Source organism: Schistosoma mansoni, chromosome W, assembly GCF_000237925.1.
Source record: "Schistosoma mansoni strain Puerto Rico chromosome W, complete genome".
Classification (NCBI taxonomy): Eukaryota; Metazoa; Platyhelminthes; class Trematoda; order Strigeidida; family Schistosomatidae; genus Schistosoma; species Schistosoma mansoni.
In genome coordinates, this window is record NC_031502.1 from 12,697,318 (window position 1) to 12,724,270 (window position 26,953).

The 26,953-nt window shown below is 34.3% G+C and overlaps 3 protein-coding genes across 3 annotated transcripts in view; all 3 read right to left on the reverse strand.

The window, feature by feature from the left end:
- Positions 1-20,698, reverse strand: part of Smp_125560 (long-chain-fatty-acid--CoA ligase) — a gene marked incomplete at both ends in the record, with an annotated part of 23,064 nt that extends 2,366 nt beyond the window's left edge. The window contains 13 exons of the mRNA XM_018788580.1: positions 300-416; positions 1,146-1,310; positions 3,883-4,030; positions 5,553-5,770; positions 6,700-6,768; positions 7,176-7,255; positions 7,973-8,024; positions 9,383-9,415; positions 10,777-10,946; positions 11,532-11,631; positions 12,947-13,051; positions 16,829-16,938; positions 20,683-20,698. Coding sequence (XP_018654108.1) covers positions 300-416; positions 1,146-1,310; positions 3,883-4,030; positions 5,553-5,770; positions 6,700-6,768; positions 7,176-7,255; positions 7,973-8,024; positions 9,383-9,415; positions 10,777-10,946; positions 11,532-11,631; positions 12,947-13,051; positions 16,829-16,938; positions 20,683-20,698 — 1,383 coding nt within the window. The remainder of the gene's footprint in view (positions 1-299; positions 417-1,145; positions 1,311-3,882; positions 4,031-5,552; positions 5,771-6,699; positions 6,769-7,175; positions 7,256-7,972; positions 8,025-9,382; positions 9,416-10,776; positions 10,947-11,531; positions 11,632-12,946; positions 13,052-16,828; positions 16,939-20,682) is intronic.
- Positions 2,272-2,897, reverse strand: Smp_083580 (hypothetical protein). Its single transcript, XM_018788581.1, has one exon. It carries the CDS (start codon positions 2,688-2,690, stop codon positions 2,346-2,348), a length of 345 nt encoding a protein of 114 aa, XP_018654109.1. The 5' UTR covers positions 2,691-2,897; the 3' UTR covers positions 2,272-2,345.
- A 1,417-nt stretch (positions 20,699-22,115) lies between the features above and the next one.
- Smp_125570 (hypothetical protein) overlaps positions 22,116-26,953 on the reverse strand; it is a gene marked incomplete at both ends in the record, with an annotated part of 7,687 nt that continues 2,849 nt past the window's right edge. The window contains one exon of the mRNA XM_018788582.1: positions 22,116-22,184. Coding sequence (XP_018654110.1) covers positions 22,116-22,184 — 69 coding nt within the window. The remainder of the gene's footprint in view (positions 22,185-26,953) is intronic.

Sequence of the window (26,953 nt, forward strand, 5' to 3'; positions counted from 1 at the left end):
ATAGTCCGAGTACAAAAGTAAGGTAGTTCATACTGTCGAGAGATTAGAACTCAACCATTTTTTGATTAGTAGCTGGATTCCACTGCTAGCCACTATCCATCTTTGCTTATAATGCTTGTGAATTAAGGCTATATCGAGGCAATACGCACAGTATACACATATGTCAATAAGAGACTGATCAATTGTAGTCCTAAACATCAATGGGAAGATTCAAACAAACAATACCAAGTGAGTTCAAAACTGATTTGTATTTCTAAACGGAACAATGAAACAGAGCATAAATAAATCGTCGAACTTACCAGTGTCCATTCACCGATATCCCCAGTATGTAACCATCCTTCACTGTCAATAAGTTCGGCGGATTTTTCTGGTTCTTTATAATAGCCTTTTGTGCATCGTTTGCCTTTCACGCAGATCTGCAAGTAATTTTTAAAACAACTTGTAGGTTTTTTAAGGAAACGAGACTGAAAAAAACTCCGAAATAATTGTATTCAATTTCTATCTTGAACTGTTATCAGATGAAGAATTCCTGATAGGATATCTCTCATGAGAACAACTTTTTCTTAACATAAAACGTTGAACGATCAATCGAGTAATGAGCTAGTTTAAAATTGGATGAAGAAGCTGACTAATACTCTCAGGTTGTCATTAATTTTCTAGCCAACGTCAGTTGGTGATAACCACCAACTTTAAAACTGATCAATCTTTCCAAAAAGAACCCACAGGATCTAAGTAATGATAACAACATCTGTGATATCTGTTTAAAATAGATTAGTTACTTTATGATGTTAAATAAAACATTCAAGTCCGATTATTGGCTAGATTTGTCGAGTACTAATGAACGAATCTATGTATTCTCAAGGTCACAATCGTAAATGTATTTTTATTCTACATAAATGTAATCTAATAAAATGTGGCTGTTGATAAGTTTATAAATGTTTTCTCTCGATTTTGAATGTTAGCTATGAACAAAACCTATGTTTAAAAAACAAACACTCAGTTTATGTTAATAGTTGGTCAAAAAACTATGGTTTATATCGTTTGGTTATTCACTGTAATCAGTTATACAGTATAGTCAAAGTTTACCGGAACCAAGATGTTAAAGGATACACATTACATAACTTTAATAATGACTTGTATCTTACTTCTCCTCTTTGATCTCGCAGTGCGTCTAGACCCAGATCTTTTACATCGACAAGTTTCACTTCTATACCATGTGCGAGAGAACCTACAGTACCTACACGGTACTCTCCAACTAAAGTAATAGCTATGCTCCCCATTGTTTCTGTTGATCCGTACCCCTCAGCAAGCTTTTTTTGGAAAAATATTAAACAAAAATTCGAATTGAAAGTTAATAATTAGATCGGAAAAAAAGGGAAATCATATAACTATTTATTCCGTTTAATTGATTATAAGCAATGTAATAAGCTAATAAAAAAAAGCAGAAAGTGTCCTTTAACAATAAAAAATAACGTCTGATAAAATCTCTGATAACTACTGTCGCTGAATTGCTGCTTTACACAGGACTTCAATCTCAGTATTTTTACACTGAAAGCAGTTAGTATGTAGTTAGCTTCATTCATAATTTATGGCCAAAGGACACTATATTTTAAATCAGCAGCCTCTTCTAGAATGAATAAATCTTTCAATAATTTACTCGAAATACAGTTGACATTAGAATGATTTTCAGACCTAATAAGATTTTCGCTACTGGTTTAAATTTAATGATGAAAATAGGGAAGTTAGAATATTTTTGTACACTTAAATCTCAAGTTAACTTTAGGTAATCCCCTCATTTTATTGTTTCGATTAGATTAATTTGATTTTATGTGTTAAGTTAGGTCTGTTAGGTCGGCTTACAATAAACTCTAGAGAGGCTCATAAAGAGACCAACCAATCAGCGATTAGTTAGAAGCTATGCTACTAAAATGCTACTAAAATAACAAGGTCCTGATTGGCTGTTAACATACTGTTACTATGGGATCTCAAGGTCTTTTAATTACTATAAAACCCCTGTTTTTCTGTACATAATTGAACCTTGTAGTAAAGTGCTTCTCTGATACTCGTGTCTTCTCTCTGGTCTTTCAAGTCGCTGAGTAGTGCTAGCCTGGGGTTATCCGAATAGCTAGGATCCGAATAAAGCGTTCAACCGTACAAGACATATCAGTGGCGACGGGGATTCCGAAAAAAAAAAAAACGATTGTTGTCGGAGTTTTTGGTACACAAAAAAACACAACAATTGTCGTAGAGGATTCTGGCAAAAAGAAATACAGCAACCGAGACGTGATTTGGGAATCAAACAAGCTGTAATAATTGCCGGTGAATTTTCGGAGTTATTATTATTATCAGCAGAAAAAAATGACGATTTCTTTAGAACAGGCGCTGATAATCTTAGAGCACCGGCAACAACAGATGCTAGCCTTCCAGCAGCAACTAATTGAAACAGTCTTGGACAAGTTTTTCAATAATGGTGCTAAAATGGCCGTCCCAGAAGAACGCCAAGTTGGGGGTTCAATTCCCTTTATATCTGATGGAAAATGCAAAATTGGTAAGTTGGCCGGTTCAGAGCAAGACAATATCTTGCCTAATGCACATGAAACTGTGACAGTATCAGATGAGCAAGAAAAAGAAGGTTCCGCAGACAACCCCCTTAGTCCAGAATCAAATGAAACACCATTAAGTCCGCCCATCTCTGACGACAAACTTACGTCAGAACAGAACTACAGTTTGGGTGATGTTGGCCAAGAAAACTGGAAGAACGCATGTCCAGAAAATAACTGGAACAATACAGTTAACCAAATTGTGCCAAATGTGATTCGAAATCATGGGGAGACAGGAGTTTATAATATGGGTTCGCGTAATGATGCCCATAATTCTGATGAAATTTCGTATAAAGATGAGAAAAATAAGCCGGTCGAATCAGATGGTGATCAAAAATCTGATGCAATTTTATTAGATGCCGATTCTCCTAGTTATCTAATATCCTCTAATGAAAATCTTAATGAATTTGATGGAGATATTTCAGAAAATCCGAATTCCGATAACCTAAAATCAAATATCGTTCATCATCATCTATTTATTTCTAGTAGATTCTGCGTTCAATACGAGAAATATGTCCTAAATGAAGTCATACTAATTGTGTTTTGGAGATATGAAGATCCAACATTATTTCGTGGGGGAGGAAATGTTGGAGAATTTCAACTTACAGATAATTTTTTTAAATCAGAATCTAATATTCGAATCTTCAAAAAAAGGGGAGGTGTTAGGTCGGCTTACAATAAACTCTAGAGAGGCTCATAAAGAGACCAACCAATCAGCGATTAGTTAGAAGCTATGCTACTAAAATGCTACTAAAATAACAAGGTCCTGATTGGCTGTTAACATACTGTTACTATGGGATCTCAAGGTCTTTTAATTACTATAAAACCCCTGTTTTTCTGTACATAATTGAACCTTGTAGTAAAGTGCTTCTCTGATGCTCGTGTCTTCTCTCTGGTCTTTCAAGTCGCTGAGTAGTGCTGGCCTGGGGTTATCCGAATAGCTAGGATCCGAATAAAGCGTTCAACCGTACAAGACATATCAAGGTCTATAGGTGAATTTAGAAGCATTTTGACTGAAATGATTTTTTCTTTCCCCATGGAGATAAATGCATATGAAAATGGTCAGTTAAGTGAATGTTAGCTAAAGTAAGAGGACATCCTATTTATATTGAAGACTGATGATCAATGATTAAACTACTACAAAAATGCTAATTATCGCCATTACAAATATTTCAGTAATTATATATATATATATATATATATATATATATATATATATATATATGAGCGATTGCATTTTTAAGAAGCATTCCAACAACAGAGGGAAAAGAAACTAGCTTACCAAACCAAATGCAGCATGTACAAACTTTGATATCTCCGTTGGCAATGGAGCGCCTCCACTGACAACACAATATACACGTCCACCTAATAACTTTCTAAGTTTCCTAAAGCACAACGTATCCAAGATACTACGATGATAGAATTTTCCACTAAAATGAAAATAAATAATAAATTACTAGTTAAAGGTTTAATAAAGTGAAATCATTATTTTGAATTTTTTGTTTGGAAAGCATTTATATCAACTAGACAAAAAAAAGGTTAGACTGCTTCTGCATTTCAATTACTGCATTTTTGTCAAACGAAGCCAGTATCTACCTACGTAATTTGCCGACATAAAACAGTGGCAATAGTCTTCAATCGACTTGGAAGAGATATGTCTTATACAAAAGAACTAAATATTCATTCATTTCTTCGCTTTTTGTAGCCGGTTTAACAATTGTATTTACCTGACATGTCGAATAAATGTTTCTCAGTTAGACTTATATTGAAAGTTTCAGCTAGTTTAACAGGAGATTCTCAACGATTTTAATAATATAGACAACTCTATATACTGAAAGATAGGATGCAAAGCTTTAGGCATAAACTGATGTTTAGATTTGAGTAATCTATGGCAAGCTTATCGTTAACCAGCTAAATAGATATGACCTATAAAAACAAAAGGATTTGAAGTGCTAAGATTGAAATTTAGTCGTATTGGAGAAAATCTATGGGTTCTTGAGTTTTTATACTCCTTTTAATTCTTTCTTCTCCTATTACATTTCTTTACTTCATACTATAAATCCAATGTTTAGTTTCTAAGTAAGATTGATACAATTTTGACTCCTTTGTTTGTGTCCTAGTTAATCAGAAATCAGTTGCTTTATATCCATTCCTTTTTATACACTAAACAGAAACACCTCACACTACTTATCCCTTTTGCTTCGAGTATAGGAAGCAAAGAGTGTTTCCAAATGGTGGTAATCATCATATTTCAAACAGAATATCATATAGGGACTATTATGGTGATTTTAAGGACTCAGTCAAAGGGGCAACCAATTTATAGGTTGACGTAGGATGATAGAGGACAGTTCTGTTTGTAAGTTATTTTCATAACTGGTCAATATAATAAATAGAATTACACCACGTAGAAAGAAGAATTGAATAATATGCAACAATATGCTTTTTAATGTAAGGGTACAAACTGACTAAAGCGAAAATATCAGGTATGCATTTCTAACTGAAAATACAATTTGAAATCACTTCGTTTACTAACTGATATCAGTTTAAATATGCGATATCCGAAACAGTTTATCACTTCAGTTTTCAAAGTGAATCTATCAGGTGTTTTAATTTATCTGCTTTCACTTTATTATTTAACATGGTTTGCAAATGAAATTACTTGTCATTTATTATTCACATATTAGGAGTTAATTGAACTTTCTTAATAAAGGTGTTATATTTGTTTAAAGTCCAAGCTCAGTTTGTAATTTTTTGAATTTGACTTTTCATTAACTGATCACTTTCCACCTTATCCGGATTATCTCAACAGACTGTTTTGATTGGTTCTAGGCTTTAACGTTTCAAATCACACAATGTGTTTTGATACGCGTTGGACTGTGAAAAATGCTTCGGATTCTTTTTTAAAGTTATGGAATGTAATTCAGTGATAAAGTTTTAATGAAGACCATATACCGTTTTTGTTCAGCCATTTTTATCTTCACAATGTGATTGTAAAGTTGTCTTTTGATTTTGGAATCATCCAATGATTTCTGATATTTAGTGTATATATTAGAAAGTACTCGTGGAACTGCTGTTATCACACCTGGTTTCAAAGCTTGTGCGTCTACCATCAGATTCTCAATAGAATCAGTTAGAAATCCCAGACGGGCTCCTATCATAATATAATAAGACTACAAGAAAGAGAGATAATCTTTTGAGAAGAAAAATATATCGATAAAATTGGTCAGTGAAACTATAAAAAAGTTAAGATTGTAAACAAAGTAAACCAGTGATTAGCCCCAACATATGTTTTGTTCCAAAAATTTAAATTATTGTTTTCGACTCTATAGAAAAGTGCTAAGACATACTTAAAGAAGCATTAGTCCTTGTCGTAAGAGAGTTACATTCAAACTGTATGAGATGATCGTAGTCTGAATTACTCCACTTAAAAATGGCGTCAGTGGTCATTAGAAAATAATATTGATTCACAATATTCGAATTTAAATAAAACTGTTTGAGTCCAACAATCAAGAACAGTCTCAAATTATCAAGCACATGCTATATCATAGCTCTATTTAACATAGTGGTCATAAAATCCTTTCTTTTAGATGAAGTCTTATCTTCTAATTCGACAAACTGTTTGCGGAGTTTTGCTTACTTTACAGTTTACATCACAGGCAATTATCACCTGGCTAATCAATGAAAACTAGGAAGCACTGGATGGACGTTAGACTGAGTTTGAAATTACTTGGAAATGTGAATCTACGACCTCACGAGAAGCTAACTAATCGCCACCATTTCTTGCTTTGAAAATCAGCATGCATAAAGTTTCGCTTCACAACCAAACTCTGAGGGTTTACTAGTGAAAAAATCTCTCGAAATTAGCCTAACACACAGAAATTCCTATAAATAGTAGATTGTTTAGCTTTATTCATGGTTGTGAAGATACATTTCTGAACAAAATTACCAAGATAATCAATTTTCATTCGTTTCTTTGTTGATTTTTTATACAGTTCGTAGATCGAAAAAATTTATAACTAAGAAATATAATTGATATACTTGATTGTTAGTATACAAATACGCATAATAATAATATCGGAAATTAACGAAGATAGCTTACCGAGATTACTTGTTCCATCATATGCGCCAATGGGATATATGAAAGATGGCTAGAATTGGATTTGATGAGCTAGGACAGAAGACAAAACAAACAGTCATCCGTCAAACAAATATCAAACCGTATAATTTAACGCGTACTTAAATAATGCGAAATTTTTAATTTTTCAGTTACCGCTACTAGGCAAAAAGAAAAACATTCGTCACGTGTTTTTAGAATAGTAAAGGCTTCACAAAATACGAAGGTAGTCTGTTGAATGCAAGTTTAAACGTTTCAAATGCCAATGTCATAAATCTAATATAAGAAATAGGAGTAAACAATAAGGATTGGGATCGAAACACTGGAAGTATGGTGCTGTGTGGTTAGAAGAAATTACGTTCACTGTTAAAATATATTTTTTACTGATATAAGGATTGGAAACTTTACGTGATAAATATTCGCTCTTGAACTCCAACGAAGCATAAATGACATAGGTTTACCTTGTTTTCTGAAGCTTCTAGTATAGAAAATACAGCATCTACAATCTGTTCATGGTTAACCATAACTCCTTTAGGTAATCCTACACACAAAAATAAGTTGACAAAAGGTTAGTTTGCAAATTACAAGAAATAATGGATAAAAATTACTTCTGTCTAGCAACCAGAATACAAAGATTATTTTACCACACATAATAAATATATATGTACCACAAATATTGATTTCATCAACTTTTAAAACCTCCAGCCAAAGAAATAATAGTAAATTTGACTTTTAACATACTAGCCTCACATGTTCCTAAGAACATGGTTTATACGAGGTGATTAGTTCTTATTCAACATGTCAGCGATCATTAACATTTACAGATCACAAAGTTGTTAACAATCGATCTCGTATAATAGATATCTATGCGTTTCTAGAATAAGTGATTTTGTTTTTATTTTTGCATACGTAATCTGGCTTTTATTTTGGAATATATGTTGAGTTAAATTTATTTATTTGATTTGGGCTGAAGTACTCTGGCTGAAGAGTTACAGGAAAAGGACGGAATAATGATTCACCATATCATGTAACAATAATGTAGGACATTAGTAGAACAGAAATTTATCGGTAACGAGTTTCCTAATTCGCTATAACTGTAGACTAAACTATAATTCATATGTCAGTATACGAACAAAGATCTGTGATTAGCGGAATTATCATAAAATTATTTCCTTCGTAATCAGTAGAAGAAAAAAGGTTACGTTCTCATTGAAATACTTCCAAACAGCATGAATGCCTAAGTGAAACTAACGCTTACCCGTACTTCCACTAGTATAGCAAACCATGTACAGGTCAGACGGCAATGGATCCTTTAAAATAGAAAATTAATTAAGAAACCCTTTCAATACGAAAACGTGATTTGAGCAAAGACAGCCTAATCAGTGACTGGCAAGAAAAAAAACATTTTAAAAGGAATATTATAACCACATAAATTATGTATTTTAGCTGTTTATATTAAGACTGAATAATCTGGAATAACATGAACATTTATGTTCACTATATTAGTCAGTTTAACCAATGAATTTCTAAGCAGGTTAAAATCGGTTTGTTGTTGGTGTTTAAAATACGTCAATCAGTTTCATAAATATATTCATAAACATCTGGAACTCAAACCTTTATCAGATAATACGATAGATGATAAGACTAAATGATAAGGTAATTTTTAGAATTCATAACATTCATGTGAACAATATTTGAAAGCAAATGCTTCAACAAATTAACATTTTTCAAAAATAATTAATTAATTTTTCAAGAATCTTTCTCCTAACATTTAAAATCGGTTGAAAAGCTATATAACAAATCAGTTATACTATTAAAGTAAAAATAAGAGATTATAGCAAGCAGTGATGAAACTTCATAAGTTGAGCAGACTAAAACACTAAAATGTGTTAGTACCAAAGAATTTCTAGGCATGATATAATTCTCAGCAAAACTTTTTGAGTGAATATGTTTACTGTGGAATTACTATTGGTATGAACAATGAAGACAGAGATCGACAAAATCAACTATTTAAAAGATATATAGACAAAAGACATTTATTAATCCGTCATCACTTTTCCCACAACCCATTATAAAGCTATATATATAACTTCAGGCTCAGGCATGCCTTCACCAAAATTAATTTCATTTACCCAATCAACCTTAATAACAGGATTCTATTACTATAGGTTTTCAAATAATTTTAATCTGAGTTTTTACGTGTTTTTCTGTGGAATAATGATCAAGATGAAAAACAAAAAATATACAAAGTTGCGTTAGTGTTTTACTTTTTCATTAAAACAAAGTATCAAGATATGCAGGTCTATTTGCATTCTGAGCGAGAAATAAATAAGACAAAAGAAATTAGGCCAATTTCCCATCTCTGACTTATAAATACATTCCCTAATCAAAAAGAATTTATCCGAAATTTGATAAATAAAACTAGTCGACATGTAAGCAGACAAAAATCAAGATTCGGAAATTTATATTCTGAATTCAAATCAAGAAAAGTAATTTGGATTTGTAAATCATACTACAATATATGGTATTTTTTAACTCAAAAAAATCCCCAAAATACTGTACGAGTACAAAACATAGCAAGGGCATTCATTTTTCGACTACACTGCACGATAGGTGGGATAGTGACACAGACGTGAAATGAATGAGTTAATAAAATATGAAAACTCACTTTCTTTGGTATAAGTTTATTCATTCCCAGTTCCTGAAACATGATATGACGATAGAGTGTTGGCAAAATGATCCTAGTTTCGGCAAGATCTATATTTTTTTAATTACAATTTTGATTGTTTCTACTAAAGACAACCTTTGAATAATGAACGTATATGGTCATTCTGAAGTAAAATAATGCAAAACGTTCGGCCATTATTCTGTAATGCGACTATTAATTAAAGGGTATAATTAGTTTTAACAGAAATCGTAAATTTTGTATGGTCAATATAAAGACTAATAGAATTTGAAGTGGTATGAATGAAATTGATGTCACATCACGAAAAAGTCATATAAATTGAGAAATTCTTGAATAAATTCAGTTCGTTTTGAAGTGGTGAGTATCCTCTTAAGTGAAAACTAGGAATTTATTCTCATTTTATACGTGGGTGTAATCTTGACGTTAACCACTTACGAGAGATGTGTTTCAAGTGATAGTTACAGTTTTGAATAACCGAATGATTTCGATATGAGCAAATGAAGCACTTGAAGACTACTGAGTAATTTTAGAGTCTTCACCAATGAACCCCTCGATATTATAGTGGTTAAGATAAAAAAACACTGAAGAATAATCAGAAATCACACTGTTATTAAGTTTATAGGTGAGAATCAAATGATCGAATTAGATTACTTACATCAAACTGGATAATTTATCTAATCGCCATATGTGTTAGCTTGACTAATCGAGAGCATAATGAACTAACTAGATAAATATAATTTCATAAAACTATATTACTTTTTTGGAAACGTAGTTAAGGTTAAGGGGTTTCTTTTTCTGATTTTTTCATTGAAAGGTACTGTGAAGAAAGGTATTTATACATTAAGGGTGCATCTTGAGCACCAATTCGATCCTTTTTGCATTAAAATAGAACGCAAAAGTAAGGTCAGCAAACAGGACAACAGGAATCAAATTTTCAAGATTAGGAAAGGATTCGAAATAATTGTAACACTTCATTTAGGAAGTTTACACCTTTCTTCAAACATAATTCCACTTCACAAGCCATTGGATATTGAGATAGATAGTGGATTGGGAAGCAAAAATTATACATGTGAAAAGGTTGATGAAACAAGACCAGTAGTAAAACCAACCCTAGTAGGAACTCATAATATCTTCAAATCAAACAAAAACTTTGATAAGTAGCAATAAATTAAAATTATTCTACGGATTTTGTTTTCCTTGTTATGAGTAATTTGTACAAGTATTGAGGTTATTGGACAGGAATATTTTAACTTTTATGGGTAGAATACGAGTTAGTTAGATGTAGGCGTAGAAACTGAGAGAAAAGTTCAACGAAACGTTAGTTTTGAAAATTTATATGTCTACTCGTAAAAGGAGTATTTTATTTGTGTACTTACCATGAAATCCTCGAACAAGTACACTAAGACTTTGGAACCGTGACGAGACTTAACTTCCTCAACCTTAACATCATATGAAACAATGATTAAATATTCAAGAGAAGACTCGAACTTGTCCAGCAGATGAAGAGCTTCATTTCCTGAATAACACAGCATACAATTCACTTGTGCTAAAATCAAATTGTAGTAAGATTGATCACAAATGATAGAATTGTTCACGTTCTTTTTTGTGACTTTACAGTGAGAAAATTTGTGTGGGAAATTTCAGTTAACATTAACTTAAATAAGCATGAAGATTTCAAAGTGACGTACCACGTCTTTAAAGAATAATTATTTATTTATTTGATGTTTTATTTCGTGCGTAATAAATACCATGTATTTTATTTCCAGAAGTTACTAAGGTCAGTGTTTGGAGTCAGTAAGCTAGCAAACAGTATGAAGTGTAACACGGTACTCAATTAGAAATGTTTCCTCCGATAATTAGTAAAGATTAAAATATTGAACTGATGATTATTAGATTATTGTTAGATATTCAAAACAGCTAAACATGTAGCCGATGCCTAAGTATCTCTATGTTATTTGATCATCCTTTAGTTCTACTGAATATTACCATAGTCCCTTTGGCTTCTATAGTGATCTTGAGACAGAAAAGCTAATGTAAAACTTACTCATATAGACACACAATACTTAGTATGGAAAAAATATTGTCAAACAAAAAGTGAAAATTAACGCAGTGAAATGATGAAGAAACTCACTTTGAGATAAGATATGTTGTATTGCTTCATTACCAAATGTAGGATAGATGGGCACAATAGTATAACCATATGCAGCGCATGCATGTTGCATAATAATCCACTGGATAATGGAAGAAATAATGATCATTACAAAATATGTAATTGGTAAACGATATATTTCAATCTTTATGGAACCAAATAACAGATTCGGATTTTGTTGTGTACAAAGGTTTCACTTCTAGAACACTTTTTGCTCATTAACATCGTTACGTTCAGCATAGAAAACTTTAAGTCTAATCAAACTACTGAAAAATCTCATATATTTGATTTAAATTAAATACACTTCTATACAAAAGCACAAAAATCCTTGGCAATTTTTCCTCTTTATCAAGTCTGACCATAAAGCAATACAACAATATAATAGCGTTCAGAGAGGGAAATCACAAGCCTAATGTATTACATGTTTTGATGAAGAAACCAAATTTATAACATAAAACCTCCCAAAATAGCCCAATCAGTTCAATTGTCATACTACTCAAAGACTTCACCCTACTTTGTTTCAGTAATTAATAAATGAACTATTAATGAAAGTACTTTGTTCACTAGACTTCCTCACTTTTTCTCAGATTATCCTTCCTAAAGTTAGAAACACCAGTGTTCTGCCTAATTCCAGGGAGTAATGAAGTAAATTTGTTAGGAAGCAACAGCTCTAATGGTGGTAGATTCTGTAAACCGTTACCGACTGTATGCTGGTTTAAAAGCAGTCACATATTGATCTGCAAGAAAAACAATTCATAAGCATACGAGTAAGATCACTTCTATTTTATATTATCATTAGAAGTGAGGACTACCTTGGCATCAAAACTTATAAAATGACCAATTTTGTTCTCTTTATTGATGTCAACTGACACTCATCAGTTAAAAATAAAATTATTATTGATCGTAAAAGACTAGTAGGGATATTGGGCAGTAAGAGTCAGATGATTATTAGAAAATGTTTAAGAATTATGAACATAACTCCGTTGGTTAATGTATTATTTATTTGGAACTTTTTGAGTGAAAAAGAGGATAAGACTTAGGATACTGATGTCGAAGAACAAATTTGATATCAGCTACATGCTTTTTGTACATCAAAATCTTCTATCCTTTGCGATAGCCATTGATAGATGAGAAAAAACACAGAACGACGTATGTGTAGAATAAATTTACTAGGTATATTCAACTAATCAGCTTAAAAGAACAAGACTAGTGATTTACTGTACAGCATCAAAGTTTTAGAATTCACAAATTATCAGGTACTTCTCGAAGGTCACTAATGACCAATCATATTTCAGTATAAAATTCTTATCAGTATCTAGGACTAAACAAGTTAACGTTGGATGACCTTTAACGACCGGCCAGTAGCTAGTTTGAAATCAAACAACATTTATAATCACCTCGGGTGAGTTTGGTCCGTAAATTCCCACAAAGTTTTCAGCATTACGTCTTTGTCTCACAGTTTTCACTAGAGCTGTCCCAATAGCTTTTATTTTCTTATCTACCTGAAAAGCATAGGCGTAAGCCAAATTCACTTACCTCATTGTAAATAAGCCACGAGTATTTATTTTTGGAAGGAAGCCGTATTCTTAGACATGGATAAAACCCTATAAGTGAGGATTTCAATATCATATTAAAAACGGATATAATAAAAATTCAAGTCCACGAAATCATTCACTTCAATTACAAAAATATAGCGTATGAAAACATTTTTGAAAGGCTATAAATAAAGTTTATGAAACTAAACAAAGACTGATGAATGCTAAGCAATGAAAATGAATTTAGGAGTCCATTTCTTTCACTTATCATCATTACTGTTTTTTAGGTTTGACTGTACTGAAGAAATGCTTGTTGGTGAAAATGTAGGTCTTGGTTAAGCCTACTGAGCTTGCGTTTCCTCATCTGTGGTGAACGAATGTTGTGTGATGTTCTTTTCAAGTAGAACTCAGATTTCGGATACAGATATTGATTCACTCAACAGAAGTTTCAACTTCGAAGAAATTAGACACGAAATAACAAAAACGTTAATGGTCAGGGAACACATAAGATGTCCAAGATTTAAGGGATAATAATAATGGAATGGAGCAACGTCTCTCCTATCTATTCTAAAGCCATTCTCCTAGGATCTTAGGACGCTCAACTAGAAAGCCTATGTTCTACAAGAAGTGAAGGACTACAATCAGTTACCCCTATCGATTATTGCTATTTAAAAAAAACATTCGAAGTAAGAATTATCAGAATAAATAAATTCTTCATAGACAGTATTGAGGACAACTAGTTTATATATATGAACAAATAATTAATGGTATCTTTCGTCTCAAGATTCTCGTAAAGATTTCTAGAAAGCTGATTAGAGCTTCATGACTAAACCATCTTGCTAATGTGTATCAATAACAGAACAGTGACAAAGTTTTAGTAAGTTATGGTTGCACTAAATATATTATCCTAGTCAAAACTCTTGAGGAACAAACGATAATAAGTAGATTTACTTGAAGTATTTAAGCCATATTCGAAAACATCTTTCATTGTTTTTACTGGGATTTTGTCCACAAACTTCGAAACAAATGGAGATTTTCGTGCACCAGTCTAAATAGTACGAAGAATTCAGGTGGATTATTTATTGTCCAAAGACTTCTAACTCAAAAAAAAGTTCTTATAATCAATAGACATAAGACAGCAATAAAGATTATGTTCTTTACTCACTGTCGGATGCAGAAAATAGATATTTTATGGGCTTTGAATAGAATGGGAAGTTCGAAATTTTTTGGACAACATAGTCTATAACGTATAAGGGGACTAGTCATGAGTTTATATATAATACGGAAACTACAGATATGTTTACGACACTTGATACGTGTTTTACGAAAGCAAAAAATTAAAAATAGAAATTAACTTATGACATATGTCTGTTAAAAGGTTTCGGTAAATACGATAGGCAAACTGAGGATGAACTGGCACACTATAACTCCGGATAGGTTGAATAAACCTATTCCTTAGCGATTTATGTTGTTTAACATTTCACTTTTGTTACGAAATCACCAAATTGACATTTTTCGCGTAGTTTATCAAATAATCGTGTACCTGCTTTGAAAATCATTTATTTTACCAGAATGTAGTATTGTACTAACTGGTGATTTCTTTGTACTTGATTGCGCATTTAATACGAATTACGAGCCTAATACGTCTAGCTGTGCTAATCTTGTTCCACCTACTTTAAATTGCACTATTCATGGAATTCTTAGTCTGCACATCAATCTGAATACTTCTAATCATCATGGAACGACATGCTTTTAGGTATCTAAGTTCTCAAAGTAAGACATTTTTGTTCAACCAAAAATTACGAAACGTCTTTTCACAAAACACGCAAAAGATGTGCAAGTGGATGAACCCATACAACAAACAACTATAGAAAGTCCCTAATGTAGAACTATGTTCACGTGTTTGTCAGTTCATACAGCACATCTTGATCAGCAAAAAAGCACAGATTTCTAGTGATAGGACGTTTAGAACTTCAATCAGGAAAGCAAGTCAGCTGAAAATGAAGTCCATAAAAATGTCAAATAAGTTCTCTGAGGTCTAAAAAATTAGGCAGCTTGCAACTTTGTCCATACAGTTTTTTTAGAATAAAGGCACCCGTTTTTGAGGTGGTGAAAAAGATTTGTTGTTCAGGTAAACAATTTTTGTAAAGTTTCATTTTTCGAGCTAGATAGCTGAGTTGTGAAGCTTAAATTGTTTTCTGAACAACACCATAAGCATAAACTTTACCATATCAACTACCTACAAACTTTACTCAAAAAAGAAAGAATACACCGCAGGATACTACAGTGAGGAAGAATGAGAGAAAGAACGGCTATTCACTCAGCTTAGCCAAAAAATATAAATCCAACCAACCGGTAAAAATGAAATCAAAAACAGAAGTCAAAACAAGAATAGTTCTACCACATTTGAAAGACAAATGACGAGATTATTGAAACCATTTGGAACAGATATAACACATAAACTGGCAAAATCTATTTGATCAATCTTGTCTAAATCAAAGTATAAAGTGATGAAGGGAGAAAACCTAACATCATTCACACTAAACTGTATCAAACTCTACATTGGACAAAGTGAACGCCCCCTTCATCTTCACCTGCATGAACATCATTTAGTGGTCAAAAGCCAGAAAACATCTTCGCTTACATCAAAGCATGTAGAGAATCGTAAGTGCATATTCGACTGGGGAAATATTGGAATCTTGGGTAGGGGGAATGTTGTGACCACCGGGGAATTTTTAAAAGCTTGTCACTTAGGTCAATCAGCAGTCAACAAATAGATCGAAATCAATTCGATCTATTAGCCAATCAGAAAACTCATGGACAAATATAGGATCAAGAATCAGGTCAAAGAGAGATACAATCCAAATAAAGAGGCAGATAATGACGGGTTGGTGATTAAAAATAAACAATCAGGTCAAGGCCAACTGGACAAGCCCTTAGTCAAATATAGGGAGATTCAAATACTCTACTAGATTATAAAGTTTATTTGGAATTTTTATGATTACTAGTGACAGTTTCCATTTCGTGTTAACTTTGTTTCTTCTTTTGTTCAATCTAACATCAAACGAAATAATTTACTTTCAGGTGTTTTGGGAAGTGTATATGTCAAGTCAAAGGATTTTAAGTGAAGTTATACTGAGTTAGTGTTCAAAAGCCTGGACGTGTACCTTTTAGTCAACAGATACATCGGCCTTTATTAACTATGACACCCTTATACGTTTAAACCGCTTCGTAATAAAGCGGAGTTTCTTTTTAAAAAAAGGCGATTTATTGTTTTTGATTTAGTTAGTCCTTTCCATAAATGGGAGACAAAACTGTGACAAAGAATCAGAGAGTTTAAAACATAAAGGCAGGTGAACACGGGGTAGTTTAACTAACCGAAATAAACACTATCTATCGTTAAGAATTCGTGAAGAAAGTCGAGAATATTCTTTATGGCATAGATCCAGTGATTCGTTATATTTCCGTTAATACTAGAGTTGATACGATTCTAGATATTTCATTTTGTTTATCTCAAAAGTGTTACTAATTATTCCTAGTTTCCAACTATTGACGTTTTTTCTTTATCATAATCATAAATGTATCCCTAAAGACTGGAAAAACTTGTATCGTATTGCATGCCACTTAACTCCAGCAACAAAAGAACATTATACACAGATTACCTGTTCACAATATGTCCTATATTTTAGGACAACTTAGTATGAATGATGAGAGAATTGATTATTTGTGTGCCCAATAACTTACCTTCGCATCACAAATTACTGACTGCTGGTTTAGATGAACACTAACGAGCGTTTCTGGTTCATTTGACTTAAAAAGTTTTGAATAGGCATTGGGAAAGCTTGATTTATTTCCTTTACAAATAAAAAGAAAAAGAAGATACAACAAAGTAATGAATTCGCAGTTTAAAAGCTCAGTTCAATCAACAACAAAAACATTTGGAAAAAATAGTACTTTATCAAAGATAATTATTCACTTTAAGTTACGTATAAGCAAAGAAACATAGAAACTTATCAAAATAAGAGGCATTTCTGAAACGACAGCACAGTCGATAATATCATATAATTACTAAGGTGTTTCGATAATTTAGTGTCTACAGTCTTCGATGAAATATGTCGTAGTTATTTTCAAATTCGCTTTGACAAAAGTTTAAAATATGATACTAAAGACATAAATGCACAAGAGCCTGCTGTTTTAAAGTTCAAATCCACTCGCTGCTACTTGTGAAACCTATTTTAGTGCTTCACTCAGTTAAAACGTTTAGTGACAAAGTAAAACGAAATTATATATATATATATATATAAAGTTTTTGAATAGGTGAAATAAACAAACAACTGCCCTGCGTTGTTACTTTAAAGGGATCGAAAACTGATGATAAGTTACTCGTAACCCTACAAGCTGCCTTCAGTTTCATAGTTTTAAAGATTATTCTATGGTCGAATTTAAGAACTTGGACTAATATCTCGGGATAAACAGTCGAGAATACAGTAATTTCATTACTAGATTTCTATTTTTGTGGAGACAATATCGTTAAGACGACTAAATTGGATTTATCAGTGGCAAACAAAGATAGAATAAAGCGAAAGGATGGTAATGAATCAAATTTTAATCAAAAAGTGGCAATGTATAGGAACATAAATTCAACCTTAATATGGAATCCTCAGATGAGTGTTCCTGTAAGATTGTGGGGATTTTTTGGTTTGTCACAAATAAAATATTGGAACCTTGAGACAGATACTACCAACAGTCATTAAATTCTTTGCGTTAAGTGTACATTTAACTTTGGCTGTAGTTGGTGTACCTAAAGTCATTCGATATATTTTAACTAACCGTAATTTAGTCGGAATTTGTATGTGTATTCCGACAAAATAGAAGTTCAGTCATCAACTGTACTTTATACATGCATGTAACCACTCTATTACATGACGATCAGTGGAGATTTTATCCACAGCAGTCAGAAAAATATTTATTGATGCATTGTTAGGATCTGAAATATTTTCATCATAGCTCAATACCTCAAGAATGTGATTAGACATCGGTTTAAAAACTCAAATCAAGTGTTAACTCAATCAATTGAAACGGAAAGAATGCTTATACTAGTAGATATATCTTATTCACAGAAGAAAATATTGGACAACCACAGATTATACATCAAATTAATTAGTATCACCAGAGAATGATACTGAGGATTATGACAATGATATAAGTAAAATAGACTATATTGAGTCCTACCTTAGTCTAAGCGTATGTGAATAATTTATCTGCTGGGATAAAGTCATGTTCTATGACTTTGTATAGAAAATTGGAGCATGGAGAAACAGGCACGGTAAGAATAGTAATATCATATTACAAGTCGAGTGAAGTTCTACTGCACAATACATTGAATGCGTTCACATTAAGTGAAATATTATGATGATTTAGCAATCTAAGGCAGAAACTCCTACAAAATTATAAAGATAACTTTGTCTCTCAGTGTCCTTTACAATAACCCAAGGTCCATACTAAGTGAAACTCGAAGACCGAGGCAAGCTATTAGTAGCTTACACCTGCGAGTCGTAGAATACAACAATGATAAAATAGGGTTACAAGTTGATTTGAGCCCTCTGGGTGAGTGGACGATTTGGTGGTGGTTGAAGGCAAGTAATATCACAAGTACTGTGATGCACAACGTTTGCATAATTACATTAGAAATCAAATCCATTCACATAACTGTAAGGATTTAAGAGTCGCAGCAAACTGTGGTCTCGTTTTCATTGGTGATAACAAAACAGCAGGTGCTTGAGACTTACAGATTTCATGGGAACCTTTTAAAGCTATTTTTAAGCCTAGATAATAAAACATTTAAAATTTTGTCCCCCGTCACGTTTAGAATACAAGAGTAAAGCGGGGAGTTCTAGTATTAAATGTGAAACGTACGTGCTGGAACGGGTTCAGAGGGTAGTAAACACAAGCATCAACTAAAGTACCTCAGCTCTTCTCTCCGATCCTGTTATTAGGACACTATATGTATGGAAACCATTTAAAAGTGGTGTACACCAAAGTAACATCTTAGGTCCACAGTTTTCTCTTCTCCGTGTCAATGAATTACCAAGACTGCTCAAGCAACCGACATTGTTGTCTGTAGATGGTGTCAAAGTTCAAAGAGCGATACGTAATGAGCCTGGTAATCGTAATCTCCTAACAGATTTAGATAGATAATTCCGAATTTGAGGTTTCTAGACAAAATATAGGGAGAGCCCACTAATCCACACTGGACAGGGCAATGATTACCAGCATACCGTCAACGGTACATAGTTTCCACGCGTGCAGAAACAAAAAGACCTGAGAGTGATAGTTAGTTATGACTTGGAAACAACTGCACATTACGATTCAACAGCTTTTAAAGGCTGTTGAGAGTAATTGTTGCTTTGCCGAGCATTCAACTGTTTTGACTAGGATGTGTTTCAGATACTTTGCTACACTCACGGTAGACCTTACATTGAATTTTGCACCCAAGCGAAAGTTCACGTTATATTGCGGATGCGAACATACCTGAGTATTCAGTGTGCAGAAACGAATACAGTGATTTGTTTCGTTAAACTCATACACCTTTTTCACTCATTTTAACACAGAGAGCGGGGTTATCTTAAATTGTCCTTTCGTATTTTTAATGATGATTTGAGTGTTGACAAGTTTTATCCTTGTACTCCCTGCAGAGATAATCACGTTAGAGGCCACCGCAATAAGGTTCAAAAGCCGCGATGAGATGAACTGCGATTGGGATTCTGATTTTCTCACCCAGTGGTCGACGACTGGTACTAGTTTCACTAGTGGGCACTTCCAAAGAGAAGTCGGATCTTCAGTGAAAATTAAGCTTCAGAGGTTGTCGGAGTCGACCGGGCTATCACTCTTATTAATAAGGACTGAAACCAAAATCAAATCCTATGCACTACAAACATATTAGGGTTAGTTTTTCATACCAAACTATAAAAAACGAACTATCTGCCGGAGTGTATATTATAATCATTTTCCTCTACTGCTTCAGAAATGACAACAAATCTGAGCAATATCATGAGTTGGGAGGATTATTGTGTTCCACTGCATGCTGAATATTACATACGATCTATTTCTGTGGCTAGCAAATAAAAAGCTGAACGCTGGATAAATTAAGGAACACGCCAATCGGTGTGAAGCGGAACCTGATCAACTGAATTTACACTAGGGATAAATCTGTCTTCAAGATGTGAAAAATCTTGTTCGTGTCATTTCATGAAATCACTGTAAAATTTACTTTGTGATGAATCCTTGTATGTAAATCTTAACTGTGATTAATAGAGGTTAAGAACAACATAAAGTTTAACTGTATAACCAGAGCTGTCATGAACACTTTAAGACGTATTTCTCTGTTCCTCAGAAGTATTAAAAGTCCTTTTCAAAATGTTTCATTCTGTTATTTACTATTTCGAACAAGATGAACGAAGAATAAACACACACAACCCGTTTTAGGATGTCCCCAAATAACCTGAATTAGGGAAATAATGGCAAATAATGAGTAGATGGAGACTTTCAGTGTGAAAATTCGGAAGAAAAATCAACAATAGAAGCTACTAAATGTTTACTTTTAATGCTTTTCATGTGGAAATAGAGCGAAATATTCCCTCTTTATCGCTTGAGGTTTGAAATGCCGTCGTTTTCCTGCTTTCCGCCCATATATGGGCCAACTGTTTAATTTTCACATTGGGACAGTCCGAATTCAACAATTATTGAAATTTTCACTTTGTAAGAAGGTCAATTGAACCAAATTAATCTCTATGAGTTTGAGTTTAATATGAAGCAGCGGTGTCTGCACCTTCAAGTGACTCATTCAATAGAAGACAAGACAGTCACGGAAGGATACAAGAAAATGAGCAATATATACAGTAGGCTTTCTATCCTTACCACAAAAATCTGAATGTGAAATATATTACAGAAAATGTTCAATATGCATCATCAATGTAAACGAAACTAAGGACCAATTTTCAAGTACAAATTACTTAATAGCTGTGAAGTTGACAACCGAATCACTGAATTTTTACGTAAAATAAAAATGCGATATTTCAGCCGCTTAGGACCGTATGAAAAATATTGACTAACTAGACATTCTCGAAATAATATTGTTTGCCAATTGAAAATATTCCTTGAAGAGGCAGCGACGTTCCTTAGTCAAAGTACTGTATTCTCAAGCGGAAACCACCATTTTATAGAGTATCAAGTGTGACAACCCGAAATCTAATTAGCTCGTTTGTCTGCTCACTGTTTATGGCCTTCAGGCCTACAAGCTCAAGTTCCAATAAATAATACAGGTCGAATTATTACAATGGCTACGAGTAGAAAAAAAACCTAGAGGATTTATTTGGTTGTAAATAGTAGATAGTAATCCTACATTCTATTTCATCACGTTACGTCACTAATATTCGAGAGTACCGTCTAAGCTTTCAGATACATACTTGGACTACACGCAAGATCACTCTAAACGTGTGTCTTATATATGTATTATTTTGTAGCGGTAAATAAATCCCCAAACTCAGTAGCTTTGAAAAATTTGGTTATTTGATACTGACTATATTAGTTTTAATGGGCTTACCAAGCTGAAGCTGCCGGGTTATGCATCTGCAGCAGATCACGTGTGCGAACGCCTTGCTCAACATTCCCTGCAATCACTAGCCAGCCTATATCAGTCGATTATCCATATGGTGATAGTCTATCACATATATCTTCGAAACCCCTCGATTCTGAGATTTGATTTCACCAAGCGGGTACAAATCATAATAGGGGTTACTGGTCAAAGCTCTGTCGAACTCCAAATACCTGTGGCATTTTCAATTTGAAAGCTAACTTCTACCTAATACTTAAATATTCTAATAATTTTTATATCGTTATTCTCATAGTTTTCATCCTTAACTTTGCTTAGCTTCTCCATTCTGGATTTTTTTGCACTAATATTAATTGTGACTAGCTGTAGACACATTAGCCCACTACGTTTGGTTTAAGTATAATTCAAATAAAACACTTTTCATGCACTTTCACCTATTTGCTGCGCTACAATTTCGGAGCATATCATTTTCATGCGGCTGTTAGTAATCTTACAACTATATTAGCATGAAGGGCTTAGTAAATGAATATCTGTACAATTCTCTAATCAGCAGTCCAAAAATAAACTCTGTTGGATTGATAATCGGTCAGCAAAACACTGAATATAAGATCAAATTTAACCACAGAAAATCCTGAGAATCGATCAAGGTCTTCCAAAAAGTAAGAAGTGGCCTTATGGAAGCTGAATGAATAATTAGCCATTAGGAGCTTGTCCTCTGTGTATTACGGGAGAACTGAAGATATTTGGCTGATTAAAACCTTTTTACTGTACATCAATTTTACTGTGTTTTTGGATGTGTTTGTTTTACTTAACCTTTGGACTTGTTTGTTTATATCATTCTTTTCGGACATTTTGGTTTCTTTTGTCATTGGTTTGGTATTTGGGAGTTTTTACTCCGGGAACCTACAAAATTGAAGGTTTGTTTTGTAATTGTTATAATTATTGTTGTTAGAACGACTTTGGTCGATTATTTGTGAATTGCGAATAAACTTGGTGTCTAATTTGGAGTTTTGGTTCTCTTGCCTACTTGGGTTCGTGATTTGCGAAAATCGACGGCCAGTACTTCGATAGTTGGAACGGGTAAAAACTCATAATTGGACGTAACAAAAGGTTCTTCAATTATTGGTTCTGTATTCACACTTTGGATTAGTCTGGACAGTAATTTGGGTCCAAATTCTGGTTCTACTGAACGAAGGTGTACTATGGAAACTCGAAGCAAAAGACAGAGGGACGGTAAAATTTCCAGAGCTGTTTGTGGTATGTATGACGTTAACGATGATAAACGTGATGATGTTAGTCTTAATAGTATGTCCTCTAGCCAGCTAAGTACTTCTATATTAAAGTTAGATAAAGCATTACTGAGGAAAAGGAATTTAGAAAAGAGACTTGAATTGGAACGGCAACTTAAGATGTTAGATCTTCAAGAAGTGGTTGATATCGCCGAATTAGAATGCAACGTCATCAAGGACGATGAACGATTACCCGTAGATAAATGTGGAATAAATGCTAAAGTGGAAAATTATTTGGATTGGGAAACTTCGTGTAATAATCACTCAGGAGGGGTATGTAACATTTCAAAAACCGATTGGGTTGAGGAACTGAAGGACACTTTACATACATTGGTCGGTAACATGGTTTTACCTAAAATCGATATGATGTACTTTGATGGACGACCGGGTCAGCATTACCGTTTCATTGGTCAGTTCAATAGCCTTATGGAGAGTAAACTGTCAGATAAGGGCCAGTTGCTGTCGTATTTGTTATATTATTGCAAAGGAAAGGCCAGACCGGCAATTAAATCTTGCATCTCTTTGCTCAGTCATTTAGGCTATGATAGGGCTAAACGAATTTTATATGATTTATTTGGTAGAGAGCACCTTGTTGCGCGGGAACTAATTGCTGAGTAATTAAAACATGAATATGTCGGAGTGTCAGCTGACGTATTAACTGACTTTGCTATTAAGTTACGTAATGTATGTATAACGTTGAAGGAAATGGGATACATGTCCGACGTTAATTCTACGGCTAATTTGGAGGTAATAGTTTCATGTCTGCCACTAGAATTGCAAAATAAGTGGGCGGAAGTCGCTGATAAGATCATGATGCACGGGAAGGAGCCGAGCTTTGAAGAATCTGTGGTCTTTGTAGAAGAGAGGGCCAGAATTGCCCGAACCCGTTATGGTAGATTAGTTCAGTGAAACTCAAGGTTCGGTAAAGGGAATTCTGAAGGCCAAGCTGATAGGAGATCACGCTTTCATGCAATTAGACGAGACCCAAACAACTCAGTCAAGGTATCAATTTGTGCAATCTGCTTAGGTGATCATGAGGCGACAGATTGTCCAAGGTTAGCAAAAATGAATGTAAGAGAAAGGAGGCAGGAGATAAGAAGACGTGGTTTATGTTACTTATGTTTGAGGAAAGGTCACATAGCTATGTCATGCAACTCAGGCTTCAAGTGCGACGTTGAGAACTGTAAGGTTAAGCATAATTCATTATTGCATATTGATGGTATTGATAACCATGTGGTGAACCTAGCTAAGGATTGGAACTCCTCAAGGGTTTTTTTGGGTATCGTTCCAGTCAGACTATGCGGTCCCATAGGATGTTTGGAAACATATGCACTTCTAGATAGTGGTTCAGACACTTCTCTTGTATGTGAAGAATTAATTAATCAGTTGGGTATCAAAGGTAAAGAGACTTCGATAAGGGTGGCGACTGTGAACGAAACTACCAATTGTAAATGTTTGGAGATAAATTTAGAGGTATTTTCATTAGATGAACGGGATTCTATAAGGATCAACAACGTTTGCACGACCAAGAAACTTCCGATCGATCATGCAGCACCTTTAACCGAACTCCAACTGAAAAGGTGGAAACATTTAAAGGACATAACCCTTCCGAGGTTGCAAAGTAATTTTGTAGGGATGTTGATTGGGTGTGATGCTCCGGATGCACATTGGGTCTTGAAACAAAGTCTGGGGGACAGGAAGCATCCGTTTGCTGTGCGAACCCATCTCGATTGGATGATTATAGGTCCTAAGGGGGCATCAAGGTCTCTACATCAAGTTCAGTGGTGTCATTGTTCTAATGATATTTTGCGAGATATAGAAAGATTATATAATCATGAGTTCGAGGATACAGATACGTTTCGTAATGGATATTCTGTCGAAGATAAAAGAGCTCTAGAAATAGTGAACTGGAAGGCGGCCATTTTCAAGTCGGTCTACCGTGGAAGTAAGATAGGCCAAGTCTACCGAATAATTTGGAACTGGCTGAACGCAGACTAGAGTGTTTAAGGAAAAGGTTTATGAAAGATAATAGTCTTCTGCAGAAATATCAAGCTGGGATGAATAAACACTTAAGTAAGGGCTACATCATTGAAGCTAGTAAGGAGGGATTTGACCGTGATGCTGTTTGTTGGTATATTCCTCATCATCCCGTTATCAACCCTAAAAAGCCTGGAAAACTCAGAATCGTTTTCGATTGTGCAGCTGTCTATCAAGGTTTTTCTCTTAATGATCAGCTTTTAAGAGGACCAAATACCGTAAATAGTTTATTTGGTGTACTTCTACGATTCAGATTAGGTAACGTAGCGTTAGCCGCTGATATCGAAGAAATGTTTCTTCAAGTAAGGATCCCGAGACAAGATAGAGGAGCGTTTCGTCTATTGTGGTGGGAAGACGGTGATATGAAACGAACGGCTAAGGAATATTGTGTAACAGTTCATCCGTTTGGAGCCGTGTCCTCCCCCTTTTGCGCTAATTTCGCTCTTAAGAAGACGGTAGATATATTCGGTAAGGAATTTAATAGAGATATCCAGGAAGTCATAGATAAGAGTTTCTATGTCGACGACTATTTAGCCTCCATTGGTAATGTACAGGATGCAATTGAGCTGGCAAAAGCCCTTGGTTTGCTCTTCAGAAAAGGTGGGTTCAGACTTACGAAGTGGATAAGTAACTGTTTGCAGGTTCTCGAATCAATTCACCCAGAAGAGAGAGCAGAAGCCGTAAGAGAGATTGACTTTGAAAGACTTCCTACGGAACGCACGTTGGGATTATTTTGGAATACTATGTTTGATTCGTTTGAATTTAAAGTTCACATACCGAAACGTCCCCTCACTAGGCGAGGTATATTGTCGAGTGTAGCCTCACTTTACGACCCCTTGGGATTGTTAGCACCGTTTGTACTTCCCATGAAGCAGTTACTTCAACGTTTGAGTAAATAGGGACTAGGATGGGACGAAGAGATTCCAAATGAGGAGAGTAAACGCTGGTTAAAGATTTTAAGTGAATTCCAAAGGGTTGAGAACGTTAGTTTTCCACGTTGTGTATTGTTTCCGCAATCAGATCGTTCGCTCCTGGAACTTCATATTTTCAGTGATGCCTCAGAAAATGGATATGGGGCAGTGGCATACGTCCGCTCTTACATTTCTGACACTGAGGTATGTTCTCGTCTTGTTACGGCTAAGGCAAGAGTAGCCCCGTTAAAGGTCCAAACTATACCGCGCTTGGAACTTACGGCAGCAGTTTTAGCAGCTCGCATGGGATCCCAGCTGCAGTCAGAATTAGATATTAAGTTTGCAGAGGTTAAATTTTGGACGGATTCCATGATTGTCTTGCACTATATTAGAAATGAGAAAAGCCAGTTTAAAACATTCATAGCAAATCGGATTTCGACTATTCATATTCTTACTAAGGTGGACCAATGGAGATTCGTACCTTCTAAAGAAACTATAGCAGACTTCGCATCCAGAGGGGTTAAGTTTAACATCAATGATGTCAAGGTATGGGAGGAGGGTTCACGTTTTCTCAAGAAGCCGAAGGAGTGTTTGCCTGCTGCTGATATACAAGGTCCTGAACCCCATCTCTTGGAATTAAAGAGAGCAATGTCCACGCATGTGATGGTTGAAGAATCCACTGTTGATCTACTTATCAATATTATTCAGATTGGACTAGATTACTTAAGGCTGTTGCATGGTTGACCCGATTTAAGCTATATTTATTGATAATGCGTTTTGGTAGAACTGATCTGTCTCTACAGATGGGTATGCTCAGAGTTGATGAGTTAAATTTAGCTTGTTTAGATCTAATTCGATATGTCCAACGCATACTATTTCGGAAAGAGATTGAAATGTTGTCGTCTGATACCATTAGCAAGGTGAAAATAACAAATTCACCGTTACGAACTTTAAATTCAATGATGATAAACGGATTATGTGTCGGTGGCCGACTCCAAATTAGTTCCTGGCCCGAGTCGAG